This window comes from Buteo buteo, chromosome 1, assembly GCF_964188355.1.
Source record: "Buteo buteo chromosome 1, bButBut1.hap1.1, whole genome shotgun sequence".
Classification (NCBI taxonomy): domain Eukaryota; kingdom Metazoa; phylum Chordata; class Aves; order Accipitriformes; family Accipitridae; genus Buteo; species Buteo buteo.
This window is the reverse complement of record NC_134171.1, coordinates 85,854,617-85,882,395: the sequence shown is the minus strand read 5'-3', so window position 1 is coordinate 85,882,395 and position 27,779 is coordinate 85,854,617. Positions and strand designations below refer to the sequence as shown.

The 27,779-nt window shown below is 41.0% G+C and overlaps 1 protein-coding gene and 2 long non-coding RNA genes across 5 annotated transcripts in view; 1 reads left to right on the top strand and 2 right to left on the bottom strand.

The window, feature by feature from the left end:
* The window catches only part of LOC142036526 (uncharacterized), a 69,764-nt gene extending 52,888 nt beyond the window's left edge, over positions 1-16,876 (bottom strand). Inside the window, exons 1-5 of the long non-coding RNA XR_012652166.1 lie at positions 16,715-16,876; positions 15,579-15,696; positions 14,340-14,483; positions 4,046-6,434; positions 1,307-1,459 (exon numbers count right to left, since the gene is read on the bottom strand). This is a non-coding gene — a long non-coding RNA (uncharacterized LOC142036526). The remainder of the gene's footprint in view (positions 1-1,306; positions 1,460-4,045; positions 6,435-14,339; positions 14,484-15,578; positions 15,697-16,714) is intronic.
* The window catches only part of ANTXR2 (ANTXR cell adhesion molecule 2), a 120,028-nt gene that overhangs the window by 54,880 nt on the left and 37,369 nt on the right, over positions 1-27,779 (top strand). For all 3 annotated transcript variants that reach the window (XM_075039652.1, XM_075039644.1, XM_075039661.1), the window contains 6 exons: positions 1,677-1,755; positions 5,350-5,445; positions 11,634-11,675; positions 12,713-12,808; positions 16,836-17,003; positions 18,265-18,345. In XM_075039652.1, the coding sequence (XP_074895753.1) occupies positions 1,677-1,755; positions 5,350-5,445; positions 11,634-11,675; positions 12,713-12,808; positions 16,836-17,003; positions 18,265-18,345 (562 nt within the window). The remainder of the gene's footprint in view (positions 1-1,676; positions 1,756-5,349; positions 5,446-11,633; positions 11,676-12,712; positions 12,809-16,835; positions 17,004-18,264; positions 18,346-27,779) is intronic.
* Positions 19,287-27,779, bottom strand: part of LOC142036517 (uncharacterized) — a 344,042-nt gene continuing 335,549 nt past the window's right edge. The window contains exon 10 of the long non-coding RNA XR_012652165.1: positions 19,287-19,330. This is a non-coding gene — a long non-coding RNA (uncharacterized LOC142036517). The remainder of the gene's footprint in view (positions 19,331-27,779) is intronic.

Here is a 27,779-nt window from a genome sequence, read left to right as displayed (position 1 = left end):
ATCCAAAACCACATCTGTGTGCTGTGGATTCTTCAGTATTTATGGGCTGAATTCAGTTATTCCTGTCCAGCTTGAGACATTCTATGATTCTATGAGTCAGTTACACCTGTACAGTCATAGTTAATGGAGTAGTATGGCCAGAGTCTGTGCAAAATGATGCGACCCCAGGTCACTGGAGAGAGTCATGGTAATCTAACTGGACTGTAGGTTAGTGACTTGGGCAGAAAAACACTTCGTGTGATGTGTTTATGATGCGCAAATCTCCAAAAAGTGTTACCAGTTTAAACACACAAATTCCTTCAGGGACACCTGTCAGGATTTGGGCTGTGTTTTCCACAGCACAGCGTGTACTGAAGTCCTTCTCTGATCAAGAAAAGGCACAGCATGAAGTCCTCTTGCGCCGTAGTCAATAGGGTTGTTTCGCCAGTCAAAATTGAGCAGAATCGTCATGCTGAAATTTCCCACAGCATTTCTCATTAAAGTGGCAAAGCAAAACATTGAAAATAAAAAAAAGTAATTAAAAGCATCACATTTAAAAAATTTATCACTAACAAAAGTTTTGTATAGTTTGCGTTATTTAGTGCACTGGAAGGGAAGGTAATTGAATTAATTTTTTATTTTTATCTGTTCTGATTCACTTATTCCAGTAATAATTAGAAGTAAATTAAAGTTATTCTTTCTGTTAGATCAATTATTCATAACACAGATCATTTAAAAATGAGTTTAGCGGAAGCAACTTACATCATTTTTACTAAAACTGAAAAAGAAATTAGCCAAATTAGTTAAAATAGCTTTGAACTCCATATTGACTAAAGCATTTGTGCCAGAATGAAAATTCATGACATATAAGAACAGTATAAATGATTAATCATTTTAGTTCATGGATATCTATATTTTTATTTAATTACATCTATGCATAATATAACTGTCTGAATCTTGGGAATCCAAGCCAGAGAAGCTGAAGAGTCTTCTTATGTTTAACATTCACCATGTGTTGTTTTCTTCTAGGGTTAATTTGTAAAATGTAAACCACATACTATTTGTATGCAGTGTTTATGTACTATTTATAGAAAGTCTTGACCATTTATAATTATCCGACATTTTATCCATAACGTCTGCATATGACTAAAGAGATGTTTATGGAACAGACAAAACAATGTTATTTTTACAGTTGAACTTCAATTTATTTACGTAAAACTTTTTGGAGTATTTTACGCTACATGTAATAGAGAAGGGCTGTTCTCTACTCAGACAGCTCTCTACTGAGAAGACTAAAATTATTTCCAAACAGTAATGAGCACAGTACCTGCGGCAGACTGTATTGTTCGTTTTAAGCAGCATAAATTGAGGAAAAGAAAGCTCCGTCTGAAATGACCAAAAATTGGGTTCTGAAAGCCAGAAGGTCCAGTAACCCTGTAGCAGCTAAGTGTCTTGATCACTTAAAAGTCATCAGAGGTTTCTGGAAATGATAACACAAAGTAACCACATTAGTTTTGTCATTTCTGTGAAGTCACTTCTGATGTCTGGGGCAGCTCAGAGGCCCCAACTCCCATCTTCCTCTCTTGGAACACTTTCTCTGTTGAACAGTCTGTAGGTACAAGTGCCTCCGCACCATATATGTGCTTTTATTGACTGTTTTATGGCTGCTGATTTTTTTTTTTTTTCTTTCTTTCCAGAACTCTGGAAGTTTTGGTGAGTTTGAATGAAGGGCAGTCTTTCATGTCCAGCTCATTAACGATCACTGCTTCAGAGTGTGTAAGTAAATAGCTAACATCATTCAATGTAAAATCCTGAAATCCAGTTTCTTTTGGTTTTACCATTGCATGACCTCTTAATGCACAGTGAGTCCTGTTAGATGTTTAGAATGCACAAATCCACCTAACTAAAAAATACACCTGTGCAGACGCATACAGAATATACATAATTTAATGACACATGATTTCTTAATATGTAGGTGCATACATAAATATATGTTAAGTTGCTTTCTTTGTATTTGGAGACACGCTTAGAATCTGTTTCATAACACTGCTACATGCAACAAAGAGTTTTCAGCTGTTTTTAATTCCCTGTCGAAGTGTGTGTGAGGGGTTACAGACAAGATTTTTTTCTGTGGTTATATAAAACAGTTCCCCTAATTCTTTCCATTAAGGTGGCAAACAGCTTTATTTTAGGAAGTTCTTTTTTTTGCAGGATTCCGCATAAGTGAAGTATTGCTGTATGTATCATCCAAGACTTCCTAATAACACATGAAAGCTCTCTCTCGCGTGGCAGGCTTGGAGATTTACCTTTGCTTTCTGACATAGGCTCTGCTATAAGGGTTTCTCCTTTCATTGCTGCTGAATCTGTTTTGCTAGCTTCTTCAGGGGCTGCTGATTTAGACCATGTGCAGAACTATATGTAGAGGGAAAGCCCTGGAATACTACTCCTCTCCAAGGCTACCTCAGCCGGCTCTGCCCTGAAATCCAAGCAGTGTCTGTGTATTCCTTCTTTGTGCAGGGCTTATATTTTTCTGTAGCTTGCAAATTGTATTTTGCTATATGTATTACAAAAAATTACTTTAGTACAGCGTGCAGCTGTGGCTTTCAAAATACTGGGAAGCTTCCATGCCATCAGAGATTTGCTCACTATAAATACAATCAAGTCGTAAGAGCCAGGTACTGAGTAGGTTCAGTGGGAGCAGGCTGAAGCTGAGGAGGCAGAACCTTAGGACTTCAGCCTGGTTATGGAAGGTGGTTAGAATCCTACAGGAGGATACTAGCGCTCTGTAACTTTAGATACCTAACGTTGGTGCCTGAATAAGGAGTGTAGGCTCTCAACTCTATAAATTAGGAGTTTTTGCCAAAGCACAGGCTGGAGTACCTAGGTTAAGCCTAGGGTTAACTATGTTTCTATCGTAGGCTTATGGAAAAGAGTTAAAACAGCTTGCAGGATAAACCACAAACTTTCAAACTTAATATATAAAATTTATAATCTCACATTTCTGCTCTCTGTTAATTTCTTCTGTTTTCTGTTTTACATAGGTAGGACAGTTAAAATTTTTGCAGTTAAACACAAGACCACTATGTAGGGATGGAGGTTTTGAAAATGTGCTATATGTGGATACTGTGTTTCTTTAAATTTGTCTCATTTGAAGTGTGACTTTAGTGCAGCTTTCCTGTCAGGCATAGAAGCGTATGGAACAGCACTTTCTGCTCATCAGCATGTATTTTTCCAACAATATTTTTAATGCTCATAGGTAATTAACCTAATAGAGAAAAAAAATGACATTTTTCTTCTATTAATTTAAAAACTAAATACTTGGGTAACTGTAGAAATCAGAGTCATCTCAGTTCAGCCCTTCAGTTTCAGGAAGAAAGCCTGAATGAATCAAGAGCTGAAGAAACACGCTACCGAAATCACGTTTCTCTGTTTAAGGGCCTCTTTATCATTCGGAAGCATTTCAATCTTACACCAAAGCACGCTGAAGGACAGTATGTTAACGTAAGGACAGTACAGTCACAGGATGATGCTGGAGACTAACAGTAGACTGAGAAAGCAGCACGTTAAGTCCGTCTCCATGCCCCCTTAAAAATTGCTAAGATTGCACAGATAGGTAAAAAGAAAGCACTGATGCAAAGCAGATCATACCAAATTGCTGGGTATGGCTGTCTTCTCTCTGCTGTACTCTCACAGTGCTTCTTTGCGGTCAAAAGTTTTCACTACCAAGAAACAGAATGAGTACAGATGTGCATTGACAGAAAAAACTGTTGTACTTCTGATCATGTTTGTGTGGTTTTTTTTTTTTTTTTTTTTTTTTCCCCTTTCATACATGTTGCAGCAAAGACAGCTCCATACAAGGAGAACTGCTGTTTCCATAGTAGCAGATGGGCAACTGCAAGAAATGGGTCACTGCTAGAATTGTTCCACTAATTCTGATAACTAAGCAGCTGATGGCTAGCTGGTATACAAGAGTCAGAAGTTACAGCCTCCCCTAGTGAACACACATTGCTGCAGTGAAAACAAACAAAAAATATATTGCATCTAGGCACTGTGGCATGCATCTTACCTGTTTCACATAAATGCGTATGCCTCGCTGCACCTACGTGTACTTGGAATAAAGCTCTGTTTCACCTTCCATTTGCAATGGTGTATCTCCAGTGCAACTTTTTTCACTTTGACAGAATTACTCACGCTCTACTCGAGCCTTAGTGATGGCCTGGGTGTCCCTCCTTTCCTTTTTCCCCAGCTGAACTCTGAATAACTTCTTTTCATAAGGTCACTGTTGCCTTTTTCTCAGTGTTGTTCTAAACCAGCACAGCAGCACAGAACACCAAGTGTAAGAATAAAAGCACCTACAGGGTGTGAGTTTGAGGTGGCGGGAGATGGTCTGCTCGTTTCTTCATTAAAAGCAGTATTGCTGGAAGCAGTAACACTTGTTCAGAACTTCTTGGGATGGTGCCTTCAGGTTCAAATAGCACTACTACAGGGATTTAGCGTGCTATAGTCTGTACAGTGTGAATGCCCCAGATGCATGGGTTATAAGCATAAAAGCCTTATATATGTATTGTCAGTATAGATTCCTTAAAATTCCACGCACCTACCAATCCATACAGATCTGTGTCCTCATGGGAGGAGGAGGGCACCTCTTATCCACAGACTTAGGAGGAGACTTTTCCCATTTGTGTCGTAACAGCTCGTTTCTTAGCAGTCGATGTACCCTTTCTTTTCTTCAAGTTGGGCCTCGTTCTTATCTCAAGGATATCAGTTTTACATCAAAATGAATCCACTGACCTCAGCAGAAATAATCCTGGCTTGCATTGGGGCAACTTGGGCCCGTTACCGATGACTGAATGACTTAATTTGAAGTTTGGTTTACAGGTAGGCAGGAGAAAGTAGTTTTCAAAGTTCTGTCATTTTCAATTTAATATGTCCACCAGTACTGCTGTGTTCAGCACGCTGTGTTCAGTCCCTTTGAATACCTGAGACTTGCAGGCCCCAGAACTCGTAGGGAATGAGAAACACGAATAGCATCTTACCACCTCCTCCCTCTTTTTAGTGTTGATACGTCATTTATTGTGACACGCAGCTCCTATTGAAGCATCCTAGCTTACCTTCTACATAACTAGTGGAACTGAGGAGACTTACAACAAAGCGTGTCACTGAACTTGTGCTAGATACGCATTTGGCTAAGATGCCCTTCTTGATCCTTTGTGAGGAATTTCTCCATTGGCAAGAATACGATCCGACCCATGGGAACAATTTGCGTGGGATTTGTATCGGTCAGTAGGAAGCTGTTTTGGGGTGAGTGGGAAAACCAGGCAGCAGTTATTTGCAACATCCACTGACACTGCCTTTCTGCTTTCTTTGCAGTCTAGTGGAGTAGCGGCGCTTATTGCTGTTCTTGTGCTGCTACTGTTAGTGGCACTCGGTCTGCTCTGGTGGTTCTGGCCGCTCTGCTGCAAAGTGGTGAGTAAAGACTACAAGAGAAAGTCACTGGGTGTGCGACCTCCGATTATAACTCGTAGCATGTTGGGAAACACAGATACCATAGGAAATAGGTTAAGTAACGGGAGAGCTACATGTGACATAAGCCATCTGTTGAGGGAGTTTTCTTTCATCAGTGATACGTAATAAATGGAGAAAGAGACCAGCTTCAACGCTGTGGACTGCACTCTTAGCAGTGCTTCTGGCTTTCTGAGACCTGCACACACATGAACCAACATCAGCATGCTGGCGTACTGCTCATTGGCTTTCAACTGAGCGAGCACATGTGTTATATTTCTGTGAAGTTTTTGGTAAAAGTCTTTTCTCCGTTATTTGAAAGTTGTTGGCTGTAATAATATGCAGACATCCTGAAATCAAGGACCATTTTAAAAGTACTATCACTGAAATTGGTATTTGTAGTCCATTATGGGCTCTCAAGTTGGAAATCCCATATTGTCTCCATAATCCCTTGCACACATTGCATCTTTTTTCATCTGAGTGCGCTCTTTATCCTTCTAGCAGCAGTCAGCAGTGCTGTTTCACTAACTCTCCTTCCATCTCCTTGCATGTTGGGGTTTTTAAATGGGTGAAGTTCATTATTCATCCAGTTCAGCAACAGCGCTGAGGACTTGGGAAGTGGAGATGGCTTCCAGGCTGTCACTGTATTCCTTGTCTTGTCTCGGGCTTGTGGAACCTGGGGCAGCAGAGGAACTGGCCTTCTCTCCTGACCATGCTGAAGCCCACACAATCAAAAGCTTTGGTGTAGTCCTTGAGGCCCCAGGCTATCCTAGGGCAAGAAGTCCTCAGCCCCTGTCTGCATCCTCACGGTCTGGGGTTTCTGAGGCAAGAACTATAAGCTCTTCTCTAATAAAAAGACTCTCTTCTGTCTCATTCTCCACAGGAGTGTCCCAGCAGAAATCTAGGGAGGTTGTCTGTTATTACTTCAACTTTATTTTATATCATGAGCCTTCCTGTGGAAAAGGAAAATTTGAAATCAGTTAAGAAGAAAGCTTCCTATTTTCTTATTTTAAAATAATGGGCTAACCTTGATTCATAGACCATCTTCACACGTCTTAGTTTCCACACTTTCTGTCTGTAGAAAGTGGTTACAGCTAGGCATTTCATGTAGATCTCTCATCGGGGTGGGGTGAGAGGGAGATAGAGGACATGAAGGAAATAATATTGCGGCAGACTTGTGCTGGTAGAAAAGCAAACATTTTGTGTTTCAAAGTCTAGTCATTTTAAAAATACACATGTAAAATACAATTTAAATCCTTAAGTGAAGTCGGGTAACTTTTTTTCAGTGTCTCCTGTCAGCTGCTTAGAGACACACTTTGGAGTGGGTTGTTACACTATTCATTTATAGTTGTTGAGCGGGATCATCATATCCTTTCTTAAGAGCTGCTTTTCTGAAAGCAGCTGCTTTTCTTTTGTCCTTTTCCTGACTTCTCAAGTTTTTCTTTTTTTTTTTTAAAGACAAACACACTTCCTTTTGAGTTGACCAATATCAGGAAGCCTGATGTTCCTTCAGTTTGTCAGAGCTCTCAGAACAATTTACCTCACCATAACTCTGGTTTTTGTCGCGAGCTGAATATGACTGTCAAAACGTAATGCACGTGTCTCTAATTTACGTTAGTCCAGAATCAGTCTTTTACAGTTGGAAGTGCAGTCGATCACATCATATTCAGTTGCGCATGCAATTTTAATCGTTTGCCAAGTGGATAGTTTTTTTTTTTCAGCATCGGGTTTACACATGTACAACCTAGTGAAAAAAATAAAAATACTCTTCACATTGGCCAGTGTTCAGAAGTCAGTGCTTGTTAGTGGTCAGTTCCCATGGTATACTGTGCGTGTTCCTTGGGTTACAGTGAAGACTAATTGCAGTATCTTAGTCGCTTGAGAGCAGGAATTTTTTTTCCAGTGATAACTCTGTAATGACTATCAGTAAGGTGCTTTCTGGATTTTTTTATGTTGAGGTCCTACATTAAAAAATAGTCAAATGTATAGTTCTGTAGTATTAATTTCCAGCCCTTCTGGTAGCTATACCCATGTAATACATTAAAATAGCTGCACCAGCCTATGCCTGTTACAAAGGAGTTCAGTTTAACGTTACATATGTACATCAATATCGTGCAGAGCTGTGGGGGGATACCCAAGCTAGGACCCAATTAACTAAAACAGATGCCCCTTATAATGAATTGCAGAGCAAAGATACTACCTTGGGTGCCGAAGATGCACCGTGGCATTAAGGCAGGGTTCTGTCTGGGCGAATCTCCTGTGGGGAGCTATGTCTCCACAAAGAGCTGCACTGAGCTATGAGAAAATGTCCCTTGGTTCTGATTGACCTTGTGCTTAAGTCTGTTCCTCCCTGATGTTTACTTTAAGGGACAGTAGCTTACCCTGAGCATCTTTTCTGGTTACAGTGTTTGGTACAGGAGTAATTGGCTCTTTCTAGAGAAGTCTTGAGCTGTAGATTGATAAGTTACTACTAAGAAGCAGCCTGACTTCTACGGGAGCAATAAAACCATGGCACTTTAAATGTTATTGCCCTCTGTTGTTTCTTCCCATCTCTCATGGATATTGTTTCTTTAAAAGGAAAAGGTAATTTTAGAACTCATCACTGCAACAATACTGAGTTCCAAAACCACATACGGTTGCACTGAACCTGTTACCAAATACTGACTCTTCCATTCTTTTTGTTTTGATGTCCGTTTCCTCAGATCATTATACTGTGCCTCCATTCTTTTCCCTCATTAAGCGTTACTTTTGTCACAGTACATGTTACTGCCACTTCTGGCTATGTAGTTTTGGGCTTTGGTGCCAGTGTCCTTGACAAGAGAGGCAGCATATTAGGGCCAGGCAGCACCTCCTCTTCCCTTCCTCTGAGCCTACTTCCCTGGCAGAGTGGAGTGTCTGGTTTCAAGGGACAAAGAACAGGAGCAAGGAAGAAAGCAGCAGCCCTCAAACCTTGTAAGCATCCCATGCTTCAGAACCAAATGGAAGAGAGAGAGGCAAAAAGTGTTGCAGACAGAACAGAATGAACGTCCGGAGCCACACAGCATGTAATCCCTACCGCCCTGCAGGCAGAGTGGTGAGCTTCAGGTGGTTCGGGCACTCCGCTTCATCCTTGCTAGGACTCAGTCTTGTCAGCGTTCTTGCTGTGAGGTCCGTGTACACTTACAGGTTGGGGTAGAGGGACTCCTTTTTCTTTTTCTCCCCCCCTCCCGCCTTTTTTAAAGGCAGTTCACTGTTGACAGTTCTTTCACTCTTCCCTCAATATCAGAACATATGATTGCATCAAGCTGGCTTCAGGCTCTGGTGCTGACATTTCCTAATGCCCACATCACGCGAACATTTGAAAAGTGTTAATGAGCAGATCAAAGGGACTGTTGCCTGAAGCAACTAACTTTTTTCTTTTTTTTTTTTTTTTTAAGAAATCGGCTCTCCTCCAAACTCAAGACTTCATTCCTTGCCACTAAATAAATGAGATGCAGGCTTGCCTGGTGATGATGATAATAAAACAAAACAAAACAAAACTAGGAAATAATCCATCTCTACATGGGGTTAATAAGACAGCAGCATTTTTTCAGAGTCTTCCATATTTAAACAATCTGAATCAAGTTCAGGAGAAGTTAATTTGCAATATTATGATCTTCAGTATGTGCAGTTTCATGCTACATTTGCATTGTTTTCTGCCAAAGCCGCATGGGTTCCTCGGATTTCTCTTCTTTAAAAACAGCTTTCTACTGATTTCACTTGAAATATCGCACAAGACTGAAAATAATCTTTGTGCGTGTGCATGTGTGAGAGAGGGAGAGTGTGTGAGGAGCCTGTGGAAACATAAGGATGCAGGCATTTACATTCCACTTCTGTCAGCAGGGGTGAGTATCTGCTACTCAAAGCAGATTATTTTCTCACACCACTGTCACATGTAAAACAAGTTTCATTTTCTGAAGCTATTAGAAATAGCAGCTAATTAATGTATTGGTTAGCTTCAAATCAAGTTTACCGTATAACTTCAGGGAGTTTAGCAGCTGGCATAGGATTAGATCCTTTGATCATGGAGTCAAACAAAAACTGCCATTGACTTGTGACTTTTGAAGCGCAGTGAGGTCAACAGGTAAGAGTTTTTCTCAATTCACCAGGGTAGAAATTTTGATTCCGTAGGCGTAGGGCCCAAGCAAACTTTAGCATGCATCACAAAGAAGTTCACTGTGCAAAGGTGTCTTTGCTTAGGAGAGATTGCAAGACTTCAGAATTGTAGAACTATAGAGTGTGGAGTGATAATACCGTTTAATATGCATTCATATAAATCCAACACCCAGCTAGGCCTTTCCCCCCTGTACAGCTTGCAGTCTTGGTGGCGAAATACATTTTTTTCAGATAATCGTTAGAGACAGGCAAAAGGGAAATAAGAATGGGAATCAAATAAGATCAGGTGACCCTTAATATATTGAAGGTACTCTTTTACCGTTTCCAGTCTTCCAGTTGCTTTCAGTGAGAATTAAATATCTTCATGCTTTGGACAATCTTGCTCAGCATCCACGTATCTCTCAGAATCTGTCCCATGATCCCTTTGTGGTATTGCTTCCTGTAAAGTTAGGGCAGTAATTCCACTCTGGCTCTGAGGAATGTTGCACTAATTAAACAATTGATTTCTGTTAAGTATTCTGATATTTCCTGATGGATGGGAAGAAAAAGTATTCAGAAACATTTAAGGAAAAATAATTTCTGGCATGTTTTTGCAACATCATAGCAGCAAAGGGACGTCTGGTTAAAATCCATAGTTGACTTTCAAATCCACTCAAAGTACTCTGAGCTTGCTTGATGAACAATTCAGTATCTTAAACCTGAAGCGCTGTGGAGAAATGTTTCCACGGGTGCCATAACTTATTTCTCTTATTTGACAAAATTCCTGTATCCAGTGCTAAAAGTCCATAGCTTGTTCAGGCAGTTACTAGTAACTATCTTGGTGGCACTGTGACTTGAAATGTAAATCAAGAAGGAAAACTCCTGATTATTGGTGAAGAAAAATATGTTTCTTTTATGTATGATGCTATACATCTGTGCAGTGACATTATTTATAGGTAGTGGTAAATTAAAGTACTATAATTAATAGCAAGGAGTGAATAAAATAAGGCATATTTCAATTAAGGTACTTAATCCTGTATTAGGAGATTTAGGTATTTGTCATCATGGACAGTTTTGGTTATGCCTGTATAATACTAAGGCATAACAGAAGCAGACTCCTTTATATTCATGGGGTATTTTTTAGTCATTTCTATGCAATATTCAAGCACAAAAAATGACTTGATAACACTGAAATACTTCTTTCCAGCTTACAAACCTGCTTTTCTTGTGGAAGAATGGCTGTGCATTCAGTTTTCATCTTAATCATTTAAGAGGGTCGCTGCCTTCCTCTTCCCTTCCCTGTACTGTTCAGTGGATTCCTGTCAAGTACTGGGGAAACTCCCTGAGATTTACAATATGTATGTGACAAAGGGAACAGGAAGAAACTGTAGGTAGAGGTTTAAATATAGGTGTAACTGAATTAGCCTAAGAGCAAGCCTTATCCAGAAACAGTTTAAGAAGCTTTATGAATGTAACTTCCACTTGCAGGCACTCCACACTGAACAGTCAAGGAGCTACATACTTAAATTATTAGATCTGAAATGTGAGATCTGCGGAAACGATCTGGACGTCTGGAGGTGAAGCCTGAGCTACCAGAAGGCATTTCACACTTGTCATAGGGCCAGAAATTATCCAGCAGCATGGCACAAGGAAGCAGGCATCTTGGCCCAAGATTATGCAAGACCTCACATAGACCTTGGGATGCTTTTCCTCCCAGGCTTGCTAATTAACTCCATAGGGTTTCATCACTGGCTATTACTTAGAATGACTGAGTCTTATCCGGTCAGGAAGCAAAGCAGCAGACGCGTCTGCCCAAAGAGTGTCTGCCACTCAATTGATGTTATTTTCTATTAGACGGATGGTGTTAATTTCCAGAAGGCCTTGATAATCGATACCCAAGGGACTTGGCAGCAGCGGTTGCCAGTTTGCAAGCAGATGTGGGGGACTCAGATGGAAGCAGTTCAGTCTTAAAATTTTCTGTTGGCTATTGGATGCTGCCAGTGCAATTCCTTATGCTTTTATGTGTTTGGCTCTTTCAGGTCATCAAAGATCCCCCTCCACCTCCGCCAGCTCCAAAAGAGGTACGGTATGACGGTGCTCCACTCATCACACTGGTTACACGCTACCACTCCTCTGTGCTTTCCTGTGTTCTGCGAATCTGGCTCTTTGTCCTAGCTGCTGAAGAAAAAAGAACTGCCCCATGGGAAGCCTTAAGATGAGAGTGGGGTGGCCAAAGTCCAAATCTCTGTTTGTCTCAGTCGTCTCAGCGTGGCATGAATTAAGCCCAAATCCGCAGAAATATTTAGGGGCTTTTCCCAAGATAGTTGAACATTATTTTCCCAATTCTGCAGCGAAAGCAGAAACACTGAGTAGCTCTTGTGTAACAGTCTGAAGATTCATGTATGACTTAAACAGCATTTTCCCACAGCTTTGGCCTTCCAGACGCTGAAGAACCCTTATAAAGGAATTTCTCTCTCTCTTATGGGCAGTGATGCATTAGAGGATCTTCTGGTGTCTTCAGTATTTTTGCCCCTTGGTCTTGATTTAGCCAATTGCTTGAGCGTACTCAAGTGTACTCTGACAGTTAAGTCCATGATAAGGCACACTTCATTGAGCTGAGGCAGCCAAGAGCGAGTTTGACAAAGGTTGGCTTAGGAAACTGTGATCGGCTGTGCAACCTTTATCTGCAGATCTGCTGAACACCGTCTGCTGAATCCAAATGAGTAGGACTGATGATCTGGCTTTCTGAAGGCATTGTATTTTCTGTAGAAGAAGCCACCGCAAATCCTTTTCTTTGTGCGTGTTCTGCTTATTTTTATTAGTGGAAAGGAAAAGGACCGAGGCAAACAAATGATTGTCAATAGATTACACAGTTAGGTTCCCCATTTGGACTTTCCTAATGGTTGCCACCAATGCTTTTCCCATGCAGAACAACAAAGTATTTCCCAACATGACCAGATTTTATCTGGAAATTGGTGAACACTTAGGGAACCTAAGTATCTGATCTTTCACACCTAACATGGGAAAACTTACTCTCTGTGAACTCTAGTAAAATATAGTAAAAAGACACTGCTGGGGGAGGTATCTTTTTAAAGTAAATGTTATTTGAATTTGACAGGAAGAAGAACAAGAGCCCTTGCCTACCAAGAAATGGCCCACAGTGGATGCTTCCTACTATGGTGGACGAGGAGTTGGAGGAATTAAAAGGATGGAGGTTTGTACGATATGGAGATGCCAATTCACTAAAACACAAGCTCTCTGAGGCTGCAAATGGTGGAAACAAAGACTTTTAAAGTGTACTGAAAATACAAAGGCATAATGTGTGCTCCCTTCCCAGTGACATAAGCCTTGTAAAATTTTTTACCGGATCGAACAATTTTGACCTTGCCTATGAAAGAACAGCTTTCAGTAGTTCCATTTGACTGGAACTTTAAATAGCTGCCTGAAGACATGCTCTTTCCATCATGCTAATGAGAAAGAGAGAGTGAGAGCCTTTTCTGAATGTTTTGGAAGAAATTACAGTGAAACATAAGTCCTCCAACTGTGGGCCAGCCAAATGCGCTGACAATGGGGACGCTAAGGAGAGGCTTGATCCCAAAGGAACTCACAGCGACAACAGTGCCTGTCTTTGAAGAGACATGATAGCATCATGTTAATTAAAACAGAATGAAAAATGTGCATCCTTATGGGCACGTCCTTATGTCAGATTTTATAGTAAAGTCAGCCTTTATGGAATTTGCAGAGCAGTTTTCTGCAGTTTTTAACTTCAGTCTAGGAGACTGTCTCTGTCTGAAATACCCACCTAGGCCATATTGATCTATCTCGACAAAACTTAATTTAAAGGTATTGGCCTAAGAATCAGCTTTACTTGGGTTCTCTTTAAACGCAGCAGAAGAACATGCAAGTTTAAAGCTGTGTTGCTTACATATGTTTCCTTCAGCAGTTCAGAATTGCTAATTTAGAAGAGCTTCAGACTTCAGAATAAGAAAATAGTGCAGTGCAGTGCTTTTCAGAGGCAAATTAGAAAATACGTTCCAACATAAAGAATTACAAGCCTGGATTGCTAACAGCAGCCATGATGAGCCTCCAGGAGGAGTTCCAGGAGGAGTTCCAGGAGGGGGTTCCATGGTTTAAATCGTTACGGTTTGTAAATGGGATCTTCCGCAATGAAACAGAAACCCGATAGATACCTCATGAACACAAGTAGCATGAGTACCATAAAGAAATGCGTGTTCATCACATGACAAAAATACAGTATTTTCTCTTCAAAGAAGAGAGCAGAAAGTAATGATTAGGTTAGAAGACTTGTTCATCTGTGCTAGGAATTTTGTGCAGGGCTAAGGGCTAAAGGTGTAAACCAGTTGAATCTGCTGGCAACACCACCATGAGCTCTTGAAAGGCACCTCATTCTGTGGAGCTGTGTCTCTGTCCTTCTCTGGGACCTGGGAGTACTAACAAATTTTGGCGTTGGGCACTGCATCATCAATGCCTCAGCATTTGATAATGGAGCTTTACCTCTGTCCCGTAGTATCTGTAACAGTGGGCTGAGGGAAACACTGGCTTAACAGCCCATTCCCAGCTGTTCGGACGGAGCGTTATCAGACCTCATACCTGTCACTGGCTCAAGAGAGCACGTTGCTTGTTTGGTGAATCAGGGCAGGGCAAGCGCACAAGCCAGAGAAAAAACAAAAACACTCTTAACGAGATGATGCAGCTGAGCGGGTCAAAGGGAGGTTATTCCTTACCCGGCAGTTAAATGTGGTTTCTGAGCCGTGGCCAACGAAAAACTTGCTGGATTAGTCGTTACATTTCTTCCCTGTTTTCAGTTCATATGGTAATGCAGTTGTCTGTTTTTTGCTGTACTCTTCTGCCATTCTTCCGGCAGCTGCCTTGCATGGAGAAAAGGAGAGCATGAATCAGTAAACTTCCACTTAGCGCTCCTATCCTACTTCTCTTTGCTTACTATATTCCCTTTTGGGGCAGTGACACATTCACTCCTGCCTTCCCCACTAGCTTCACCCCTCTGCGACAGTCCAGAATAATTTAGCCAGTGGTGTTCACTTTTTCTAGATCTGTCTTTTGGCATTGCTTTAAAGTTTTGTGATGTCATTTCTAGACCCCATCCATTAAAGGCAGTAAGTTTTTATGTCAAAGTTGTGTTGTCAGACACTGCAAATTCTGGTTTCTTCTGGGTGAAGTCAATTTAATCTGAAGGAGAAGGTCATTTTATCAGTAAGGAGTCCACCATCTATCTCTAAATGGTTTTAACAGTGTTTAAAATACATTTTAACAACCTCTTATAAAACACCGTAAAAGTACCATTGATCACAGTGAAAGATACAGATGCATTTTAATGACTCAGCAGGGCCTACTTGGACATGAAAACCCATTGTAATATTGCAGACAGAGGATTCCCCAGTGAGAAAAAGAAATCACTAAGCAAGCCAAACAGTAAAGTTCAAAATAATCCCCCTCCTAAGAAATGATGGTCTGAATTTTACTAAGGTGAGTTATAGTATTACAGACCAAATTAAGCTCTGTCGTACTTTGCTGCTCTTGTTCTCTACATTGAGATCACAGTGGTAAAAAACACTTGGCGGTGCTGATAAAATGACAAGATTTTCCTCTAAGGTATTTCATTTTTCTGAAGGGGGCTAGACTCTGGCTTGCCTACATACTTTCCTCACTTTCCATATCCACACATTCTGCATATGGTGCTGGTAAGGATGAAGAAGTCAGGCTGCTTCCTTCTCTCATCCTATGGCATAGTTATCCTGGCACATTATAGAGTGTCCCTAGCAAGACCTGGAGCAGTCTTGTCCTTCCCTCCCTCCCTCTCTCCCTCCGGCTAGCAGAAGACGAGGGCCATGTCTTTTTCCTGGTGCCCCTTTGCAGTGGGACAGTTGTTGCATGCCACTGTTTTTCTGCCTACTTTTCAAGTGCTTGAATTGGCAGGTAGCAAGCCAGAACTGACATATACCTACCAAGCAGTGTGCAGTGATGCTCTTAATTCTTTCCCTCAGGGTGGAAGGTCAGTCTTCTCTGGTTTTTCTTACTTGGATTCTTCTCTTTTCATGCCTGGCAACTCCAGTCAGGAGGTCCCTGAAAAAAACAAGTACGTTGGTGGAGTCCTGCAGTAATGGTTAGCTCTTTCCCAGTAACGGTTTCGTGACTCATCAGCGTGTCACATTTACCCAAGATGTAATGTCGGAATTTAATTTCTTGGGTTTAGGTGTATCGGATCCTCCTTACAGGCTAGATTGCAGCAGACGGCATGATTTAGAAAGTCTTGCACTGAAAATAATCCAGGCCAGTTTTACTAAGAACTTTCAAACTCCAGCCATAGCTTTTAGATGCTCTTTTTGGATGATAAAGTAGCAGTCTTGGCGAGGTTTGTTTCTTTGCACAATGCAGCAAACATCCTTGCTGAAATGGCTGCATGGTATTTCCAATTACAAGATGAAATAAGATTACTGTAGCAAGACAAATCATCTCTCTTGGAGGGAAGGTTTTTCCCTGTACTTCCTCTTTACAGCATAGTCAAGTACAATCTTTTATGGAAGTGGAAATATGTGCTTGTGTCACCACCAGCAATAATCCAGGTTTCCTTTCTCTTTGAACCCTTTGTATATATTTTATATACTTGTGGCAGTGATAAAATATACACTGCTACATGTTTTACATTTACTTATTATGCAGGTTAGACTGCTTCATCTGTGTTTTCTCCAGTATGTGTCTTCTTGCAGAACTACTTGAAAACCTGAGCAGTTTCAAGGAGCTTCTGCTAAAACTTGCTCAAGTATCACCTTCTGTCTAAATTGGGGTTCTCAACAAACATGCTGTGTTAGGAAATCTGGGGTGACAAAAATCAAGGCTTTCATCGGTGCCAGGTTAAGGTCTAGTATTTTAGGATAAAGCAGAACTGGAAAATATCTTTTTACTTCATTAATTAGAGAAGATTTCCCAGATTTCCTGTCTCCTATACAGCCTGTGTGATGCACAACAGAATTTTCTTCAATATTTCTCTTGACTTTTCACTACTGAGAGACTCATATTTACAAATGTATTTAGCTAAGAATCCTTGTCATCAAAAATGAAGAGGGAGCATTTTCCTCAGTACCTCCCCTCTCGTTTATTCAGAACTTCGTCCAAATGCAAACTTCTTCTGCTACTGTTATTTGCAACGGTTTCCTTGTCCTTTGCATACAGTGCATTTAAGTCTGAACTCTGGCTTTCCTTAGGTTCGCTGGGGTGATAAAGGATCCACTGAAGAAGGGGCTAGATTAGAAAAAGCAAAAAATGCTGTGGTGAAACTCCCAGAAGAACCAGAAGAACCTTTTCATCCTAAACCACCTAAACCAAAGCCTACCTCACCAGCCATTCAGGAGAAGTGGTATACGCCAATTAAGGTAATCTTTTTAGTCTTCAGTACAATATAATTCTGTACTAAAGGCTGGATTTTGTCTGCCTTACCAGTCTTATGCATGCTGAACTGTACATTATTTTTCAAGTAGTCCCATTCAAGTGTAACGTACTATTCTCAAAGCGAACACCTACTCAGGATGAATAGCAGGAGCAGTTTTCAGCTCTAAATGCAGTACTTCATCATTACTACGACATTCTGTTGCCCTTCCCCCAAAAAGGGACATAACATACAGTAAGAGTACTAAAATCTACAGGGGCTGTATTGGCATTTGGTGTATCTCAGCGTGTATGTAATTAAGCCTAAAACTACACAGTTTGTAGCTGTTAAACGAAGTTTTAAACACACAAACTCATTACTGTCCAAGAAAAGCAAAAAATTATATAAACCAATATAATGCAAAAAGTCTGACAAACAAGCAAAACATAATAAACGGCATAAAATAAAGGCATTTTCCTCTCTAGTTGCCGTGAGTCACTTGCAAACCTGTAACAAGCTCTTCATAAAAACCGAAGATGGGCCCATAAATACCTTGCTTTAAACGTGTAAGAGCAAAGAATACACAGGTTTAGCTGGGAGTACAGATACCTCTATTCTGTCTTCACAACTCCTTACAAGTCTTTTCTGACCACGAGAAGGTCCTGAAGGCGCGTTGTCCACACGCAGGCACAACTCTGCAACCCGTTCGTGCGGAGCGGGATGCTTCTGACAAGCATCAGAGCTGCTATGCGTGTTCTGCACAGGCAGCCTGAGCGCTTGCAGTGAACGTGCTGCATTTGCTACATGTGGGACTTAAGCACAGCAAGAATCAGCTGTATACCGTGTGCCTAGCACGTCCGAGGCTTCCCAAGAACCATGAACTTGCTGTATATGTGCTGTAAAAACAAACACATTTATGTGGGAGAAATCCCAGATGGACATGTGGCAATTCAGCCCAAAATACTGGCAAATAAACATATTACTTCTAGATTGCTCGGAAGTAAACGTGGGTTTGGTCATAGCCACTCCGCTCCCAGTGGAGGTGAGAGTGCAGTACCTAGCATTCACTGATGGGCAAGAGCAGCACCGCAGCTGTGTGGCGTGGGTGACACAGCCTAAGTCTCTACTTTGCTTATCCGGCTCTAAGGAACTGGTTCTGCCAGTAAATTTCTTTTATGGATCTCCTTGGACAGTAACTTAGCAGGCGTGGTGTGCTCTCCATTGACTGATTTTATCGTACTGAAAGTCCTGTTGCTCTGTTACCACAGGGTCGACTCGATGCACTGTGGGCGCTGTTACGAAGACAGTATGACAGAGTCTCTCTGATGCGACCACAGCAAGGAGATGAGGTTTGTGCATGGCGCGCGTATCCGCTACGGTTGGCAAAAGGGGGGGGCACGTTACAGCGAGGATTTAGCAGCTGCTGAACGCTGGTAATTCCGTGACCTTAACTAAAGAAAGCACTGCAGCCAAAAGAATGGCACAACAGGAAAAATAACGCATCGGGAAAACAAAGTGCATTGAAAGATGCATCACACCAGCCCAGACATGTTGCAGAAACACGGATCTCCTGAAAGCAGAGTGAAGGATTCTGTGTGTTCTGTGTGTTCAGCTGGAAAACAAAAACATAGCACACGCATCATTCATTATAAACTCTCTGTAACAAATACCCAAATCTTTCTTTTAACCAGCCATTTGTAAGAGTAGAGTCTCGCAATCAGAATACTAAAACCATATCAAACTTAAGTGACCAACAATAACTTTCATGCAAGTTGCTTCACACAGCTTTGCACTTCCACACCAAAAGCAACTTTCACAGAAAAAAAAGGAGAGCAAACTTCTTTCTCAGACAGTCCTTTCTTCTAGAACACTCATGACCCACGAAAAAGTGGCCTTCACTACAAAGACTGCTACGACTGGGAAGTAGAGTTATTTTTTGAACCCTTTACAGTGAAGCTAGACTGTGTATTTCTGGTGGTTACTCCTTAAGAAAGTATTACTTCAAATCTTAGCTTTTCTCTCAGGAACTGATTTATCATCAAGGTATTTCAAATCTACTGGGACCATTCAGCTTCCTGTTTGTGGCACATAGGAAGAGACATAGGATTTCCTCTAAATGAGACAGCAGCTTCTTCTCAACAAACCGGCCCCAGATGGGCGCGCCAGATTCTCTCGTACCACAAAGCAGTAGTGTGTGAGAACGCTATTTTTGCAACATACACCACGAGCATGACATAAAAGGATTAGAGGGGCTAAAGGGAGGAAGTTACCTTTGAGAGAATGAGAGGTAGTCGGTATTTAGATTATTTTCCTGGGATGAAGTTTGATACTGATCTAAAGGAAGAAAAGGTGAGATTTAATTAAGGCAAGGACAAGTGTTGGAAGAATTAAAATGACCAAGTGCAGTGCTGCAAATAGGAAACACAGTCAAATACTAGCGTTATAATTCTAGTTGTTACGTTGGCAAGTTATTTACTGTTTGCATGAATGGTGCGCGTTACATGTAGCAGAATTAACAGTAACAAATCTACGTACAAAATATACAGTACAATACAGTTTAACAGGTAAATTCAATGTAAATAGGAATGTAGAAGAAATGATGCTTGAACAGGCTAAAAAACTGTCAGTCAGGCCCTGTTTTGAGGATTTCTGACCATAAAGACAGGTAGTTACTGTAAAAATTGCCTGCCAGAGAAGGCTTTGCTGAGCCACTGTGAAGTCAGGCATCTGCCTTCTCTGGACTCGATAGGAAGACATTGACCAACATCTTGGTTTATGAAAAACAGAGAAGTAGCTCGCTAATCTTCAGTATACCCACTGAAAAAAGGAGTAGAATTTGTACTGATGAATAAAATCTAAACCAGTGGTCATTAAGGTGTGACCTGTGATACTGTAGGAGTGCAATTTCTGTCTGGCACGGTATTTTATATCTTTGGGAAGAAAAATTAAATTTTTTTACTTGTTCATAACTTGCTAGGTAGAGATTCCATGCTGTACCCCTGATGGGTTTAAGTCAGTGAACGGATGAGCAGTCACATGTATGTACAGTGAGACAGGCACACACACTTACTTCAGAAGCACTGTTATGGTAAACGGCAGCCACATAGTTGTTTTGTTTTGTCTTCTTTCTTTTATTGTTTAAGAACTTGGTAGTTCACATTTGTAGAAGAATTCACTGCTGAATTCAAGTCCTTGATCAAATAATTGAAATTTAGGCATGAAGTATCAAAGCAGAGCGAGTGAGCTTTTTCTTCCTTCTCTCTCTCCTCTCCCACTTCTGCCACATTGCCAGATAATGCCGAGGGTGGCCCAGTTTGAGGGCTGCACGCGGCTGAGCCAGGAAGCTTTGATTGTGGATGGAAGTCCTTCGAGTCATAAATTTTTCAGCTAGCAATCCGTGAGGTTAGGGAAGCTTGTACAGGTGTGAGCTAGCAGGTTGTCGCCGACATCTGTTTAGAGCGGAGGCACAGGTCCTCGGCAGCCTGCAGCGAGGCTGCAGGATTGTCAGCAGATGTAGTTAAGAGTGGCAGAACAGTTTTGGTCTCACATTTGCCGCCTGGGGGCTGAAACACTAAAGGTAGAGTGGGGGTGGACACAGCTGCGCTCCCAAACATGCCTCGGGCACAAATAAAGAGATCTAATATAGTTTGACTCTGTTGTGGTGGGGAGATGAGGACAGAGAGCCACTTCAGAGACAACTTAACGCTGCAACATCTGCCGCTAAGTTTCCAGGGAGTGACAGGGGACAGCAGGTACAGATCGAAGTCCCCACATAAACAGCCTCCATTAAGCCATGAACTCTTTTGAAGGGCTCCCATCAAACATAGTGGAGTCCGCAGCAGGAGATTTTGTTTTCAAAGCCATGTTTTGTTTTCTGCGCTAACAAGATAATTTATAAATGATGCATTACCCTGCATTCATACTCCTATTGATACTTTCTTTCCTTTTTTTATTAAGGGGCAAAGAAGAATGAACCACAGTAGTTTTGGGGTACTTTGATAAACCAGTTAACTGTCTGAGGGTTCTAACTGAGGTTATGGCAACCGTCAGTCCACAGCGTTACATTCAGCTAGGAAGCGGAGCTGAACGCGTGCACCGTTACGGTGTCACTGCGGAGGAGTGTCTGCCATTGTTTCTGTACTGGTACACCTCTTCCAGGGAGCTTGTTACTGCATGAGAACAGAACTTGGCACAGGTTCGCAATGTGAGCGTTAGGGTCCTCCTTTTCTCTAAATCCTTGTGTTTATTTTCCAGTTTGTAGTTTAGCACCTAAAGCTAAGCATCTGGGTTTTTCAAATTCTTTATGTGACCTTGCTGCTTTGTGCAATTTGATAGTGGCCGAGATTCTGATCCTGTTACATTTATGCACACAAATGTCTTTTAAGTCCACAAATAGCCTGTTTTGCCCTGTCAGGATGCAAGTATGTATGACTGGTAAAAGGAAAAAGAATCTATAGCTAATTCCAGAAGAAATTCTACAGTAGAACTATAGAATACTTCCAGCTTTTTTAATGTTACAAAACAGCCTAATAAAAAGGAAGACTCCTTTACTTGTTTTTAATTTTAAGCCTATTAGCATTTACCTGCTTTAAAGATTCTTTTATAATACTGGCTGCAGAGTTAATACAAACATCTGTTTAAACTAATGTTGCTTTGTGAGCATCTCTACGTTATACAAAAGAATTATGTTCTTCATTGTAACTCTGTTATCATCACACAATTTACAGTTAGAAACACTTGGACAGTATTATATTCTCTGAGATGAGGCCCATGTTATCGTTCCCTTTGTGTTTCTTCAGTAATTCCTACGATGGGCACAGGCAGAAAATACTAAATCTTTAGCTTAGTCTGTCAATTGTAGCGTGGAATAGTAATTATTAGGAGGCTGAGGCTTTAAGTGCCTTGCAACTGAGAGAAAACTCACTGTTCTTAAACAAAAGACTAACTGCAGTGCCTAGGAGTACCCCAGCCGCCAGTTCCAACAATGCTTTCACAGGGTTCGACGGGCAGTTCATCACCTACCTTTGCAGCAGAGCTGCCCGTCTGCTGGCACTGTTACGAGCCTAGTGCTTTATAACTCACTGAGCGATGTTTGCTTGCCTACAGGGTAATGGGAACAGGAACGAGACTGGTGATATCAGGATTTTTTGGTTTACTCCTGTATTCTCTAAAACCAGAACTGTTTGTCCATTTTCTAACCAAGGAGGACTGCCTTCGAGAAAATGAAGGTGACTTGGCTTCTTTTTTAATCACTGCAAATGGTTGAAATGCGTAGAGAAATAACAAGTTACAGTTAGAGAAAGATTACTGTGGCTACTTAGTGCACTTTTTGGTTTAAAACTTCTAAAAATCAAACTGCGCCTAGCAGTAATTCATATTACAACGTAAGAATCAGTTCACTGGAGCTCCCTGTTGAATGATAATACGGTATAGCACATTTTTGTGGAACATGGAAATTATGCTCAAGAAATGGTTGACTGAGGGTTTTGAAAAGAAACTTAAGTATTACTCATATAGCAAAGTTTATGTTTATGTTGGATCTTCTAAATTGCTGCAGTGGTAAGAAGATGCAGAACTAGTTATGAAATGTGTGAGATTAGAAGGGAGTTAGAGCACCTCTTTTTCTTAAATGTTTTCTGCCAAAATATTCCTTCTGCCTCTTCTTCAAGTAGGAATTTGTGTAGACCTGAGAGTTAAACTGGAGCCAAAGTTTTTCTTAAACTTCCAGAATAGACCCATATTACTGGTAAAATTATTAAGTTCACTGTTACAGAAAGTGGAAGAAAACATTTTAAGAGCATTCATTTCAAACTGCCCTATTCAGACTGAATTCAGAGGTCGGTCTCCAACATAAAGCAATGCATCCCATTGAGCAAAGCACTGAAATAAATTTCAGAAAAACAGTTGTCCCTTGGCCTGCCTACAAAAAGAAAGTCTTTTTTGGAGAGGATGCCTGCCCCTTTTGTTAAAATGGTGAGTGATAGCCAAAAGATAAGCACGATTATGAATTATCAACTTACTAGAATTTGCTTGTGCTGAAGACCCAGAATAATATTCTGCAATTAAAACATCCACATAGTAGTACTTCCTCCAGAAGGATGCTCACTGTAAATGGCTATCACAGCTTCACTTTGTTAAAACCAGGTTGCAGGCTACCATCCAGGAGGGTCCGGCCTGTTTGCCTTTTGGGTGCCCCATCCTAGCTAGAGTGGTTACCTTAATAGTTGGATTTGCTAGCTGTCAATCAACGAAAGCAGTAGTAATCATCGTTCTTAAAAGGCGATGTTGTTCTGGTGTTAGGAGAAACAAGGATATTTTCCCATCTACGTAGGCAGTCACTTTTGGCACTCCCTCCCTTTGTGCAGATGAGTGCTGTTGCTCTTTTTAAAATGAGCCTTCAGAATTCATTAGCGTGAACATGAACACTTGTATGAATGAAATAGTAGAAAGAAAGATATCCACTTGTCAGTTTTAAAGTTGTGACAAGCGTACCGATTTGACCAGTACTCCCACAGACTAAAATGGACAAAGTGGCTCTGACAGACCTTGCACGGGTCCTCAGCCACACGTACAGTGTGCTCACGAGCATGGTACTTCCCCACCGATGTTGTTACCGTTACTGTTGGATGACAGCAGGCTGTATGGCTGGATGATGGTCCTGATGGAAGTACTGTCATGCCAACATAGGATGTACTTTTTGTGAAGCCACGATACACTTTAATAGAGCATTTTAAAAAGCTGAGCTGCCACCAGAGTGTGCAGCCAGAAGAATTCTTGCTGTCTTTATTAGTTTACAAACAGCTGTCTGAAAGATGAGTGCCTTAGGCCTCCTAACATGGAACAAATACACCGTACCGTGCATCGCGGTAACTTAAGCTGTGCTGGCAGCATGGGGATAATGCCTATTAAGAAAGAAAAAGTCAGTCTTTCCTGGGTGGAGTATGAATTTGCTACAGCTGTCAAATACCTTCTCTGCCACCTTAAAGAGCATTACACTTCTTCCCCCGCTCCAAGCTGTACTAAAAGAAAACATTTAATTTGGCAGTGCTTTTTTTTTTTTATAACTGTTTGTTTCGTTAGGCATGATTCAAAAGGGAAAAAACCAGATTTGTTTTCTTAATTCCTCAAAACATCTTTCGTATGGAGTGGATTGCAGTAAAACCAGTTATATTTAATCACTACCTGGCTTCCAGTGAAGAGAGGGCAGTATGTATCTAACCAAACCCAGTCATAAAACACAGCTCCCAGCTTGGGCGCAGCCCTTACATAGCTTATGTTAATGCTGGGTATCTCATTAGTCCAGCTTACAGAGAGACTGGCTACCTTCAAGAAACAGCAAAAAGAAAATTGACAGGTTCATTCAGTCACTACTGTCCAGAAGAGACGAGACAGCTTTAACTGTCTTGGGCGTCCAGATTTATGAACTGGTCCTACGCTCCTAACCAGATTAGTTCCTTTTCCATTAACTGCTGAAAGTAGGGCAGCTGTCCGAGCGGCTGGCTGTAAATTCGATAATGTCTGCTGTGTTAATCTGTAGGCTTTTCAGATGAAGAAGGCAGCAGATAACAGGATTAAAGTTTCACGACCCAGGGTTTTCACAGCCCGAGACGCGGGCGTAGGGGGATAGAGAATGACTTCTGTCATTAATCTTAATTGATTGCCAAGAGGTTTTAATCTGGGTTATTAATTAGGAAGGTCCTTAACACACTGTCTACATATCAACATCAGATGCTCTTTTGGGACATATGGCCTATCTTATATTTACATTCACACAATTTACACATACGTACATTTCTGTATGACGAAATTCTTATATGTATATATGCATACAAATAGCTGTAGAAGCATCACACACTCTTTGGCAAAATGTGATGAAAATGAAAAAATCCACTTTGCACAAAGGTTAAATTTCCACACAATAAACACGTATACCTCTATTTATGTTGATAAGTATATTAAACCATTTTGATTATATATGCCATTTATCTAGATTATCTTTCAAATGGAAATCTTTGATTTGCAGATTTAAGTCATGTTTACCTAAAGTGCAGCACGTGTCTCTGTGTGCCTCTGGCCATTCAGACACATACAGATCGCAAACGGAAACATTACCATTTTTATCTTTCACAGTTTCAATGAGTTAATGTTCAGGCCTTCCCTCTTCCCTTTTCTTATTTTTAAACAAGTTACTGTTGGACAGCCAGAATGGACAGAGGTGCAGCTATCCATAGCTGCAGCTACGTAACTATGTGATAAATCCCAGTAATGCTGCTTCGACGTTTACCAAAGTATTGTTTGCAGGAGGAAATATTAAATTATGATTTGAGCACTTAAACTACGCAAGAAAAGAAAACGCTGTGACAGAGTCCTGGCATTTGAATTTTGCACAGATTCGAACTGTGCTGCAAATTTCTGCAGTCTTTCCTTTCTTTACAGAAGATTATTTACATGATTAATCCCATGTATGGAAATGGAGCCAGAGCTGAGGAGGCCTTTTGTTTTAAGTCCTCTCTGAGTGACACCAGAAGATTCCCATTTATGGCTAAGTGTGCTGGGCCATGCTGTGTCCTGCTTTCCAAAGCAAAATGCAAACATTATAAGAAGGCAACCATTTAGTTAGTAAGGAGCTGAAAATTCTGCTCTTAAAGTGTCCACAGCAAGTAAGAATGGTTTGAAATACTTCAGACTAGAGAGGAGGATGTAACTGCTGTTTTTTAGGAAGAGGAAAAAAAGGCCATAATCAGGGAGGACTTACTGACAACTGAGTCCAAGAATTTCCCAGTTTCTCCTGGGCAATAGAGATCAATCACTTGGCTTACCTAAAACTAGACTGTACGAAGCAGCTGTAGTGCTGTAGGGACCTCTGTCAATGGAGAAGGATACAAAACAATCTGAAAGCTCATGTCATTCTTGGGTATTGTGTTGCCTCTTGAAACTGTTATGCACAACTCATGCTCGTTTTCTGCAGTAAATTGCTTTCAGTCTTCCCTAAGTACAGATGTGTCAACTATTGCACCACCCCACAGGGGCATCCCACAAAAGCACCCACCTGCTAAAGACTTGCTGTGGTTTTCTACTTCAACTTGAATTTCATAGGAATTAACTGATGGCCAATTGCAGAGTACTTTGGCTCTTAAAAAGGAATTAATTTTGTCTCTTTGCTAAGGTATTTATGAGAGTCCCATCTGTGGAAGACTGACAGCTTATGTCCTGCGTCTTCTTACTCTTGCAGCATGTTCATCTCTAGCAGCCTGTATAGCTTCATTCAGACTAGTGGGCTATGTGGGTATTGGTAAAGTCCTGCCTTGTATCAGTCATTGAGCAGCCACTTGAATCAGTCTGTAATTTTTCACTTTGCATCTGAGATGCCTCTGCTGAGAAGGAACAGCCTAGTGGCAACAGACGTCCCGAGAAAGTGTCTTACTGATTTGGCAGATAATCCACTGTGTCTTAGGACACACAATTGTGGTGTCTTAGGAGTGCTGTCACTGAGTCGGGAACGCCTCCACGTTGGCAGATTGAAGAAGAGGTCAGGACTTGATTTCAGACAATGGCATCATTTCTTCCACCTCATCAGAAATTTGAAGTCCAGGGATGAAGTGACTTTAATGACCGTGTTTCCTTGACATAGCTCTGTGCCTGCCTTGTCCCTACGAGTCACAGATAAAGAAGTGGAACTAAAATAATTTGAAGCCATGTCGTAGGCCACGAACACCAAGAGTGGATGGGAAGCCCTCCAGTTGCTCACGCAGAATCAGCAACCAATGTCCTTTGGCTGTGTACCCCCGTGAGTTTGCTTTTTGACCACATTTAAATGAAAAGATTTTATCTGGAGCAAAAATAATGCATTAGCCATTAAAGCTCTCACGGTCCCAAAGATTATTAGGAATAGTATAGTTTATTGGAGATGGGATTCTCCTTAGCTATAGAAGTGAAAGGTCCTAGCGTTCTTCAACAGTGATCCGGCATGTTTTAAAGGATTCAGACACTGATTTCACTGCCATTTGGAGGAGATCACTACAAATACTTCATATAAACAGAGACAAGTGATGATGGAAATCAGCTGACCAGGAACTAGAGAGGCTCTGGGATGGGAAACTTGGTGACAGAATCAGGTGAACAGAAATAGGCTAGTTTTCCTTTGACTTCACTGGGCTCTAATTCTCTAACCAACAGGAAAGGCTTGTGAAAACATCTCAGAAAGATTATTTTTAGAAAGTGAGAGTCTACCTATCGCCTAGAAGGTGTTAGTGTCACCTGCAGGTAGCTGTGGCAGCCCAGACCTCAGGGAGACTTACTTAGGATGAGTTTATTAAAAGCTTGTGCTAAATTGTAGCTAAATGAGTTCAGAGTATGCTCAAATATGCCCACCCAGATACTCATTGTACCGATAAAAAAGCCTCTAAAGCCTGAAAGCAGTTGAATGTGTTAATCATTTCACGCATGCAAATTTTCTCATTAACTTTAATACAACGTTATCGAAAAGAAGGCGGGGTGAGGGAGCTGCTCCATTATCTTGACATTGATTGCATGGCTTTTGCTGAATCAAGGAATGAACAAGAAGATAAAAAGTTGGGAAGGACTACAGCACACATGTTGCTAAATGTGGCAATTGTATGTTAGAGCTGGACGGTGAGGAGAAAAAGAAGAAAAATGATGAAAATTATATTTATTGCTTCTGATCTTTTTACTTTATTCCAATAATTCAAAATTGTTTTTGTTCTGAAATCAATTTTTGCATGTCTAAGTTCATTATGAACTACAGATCCATAAAGAATTAATA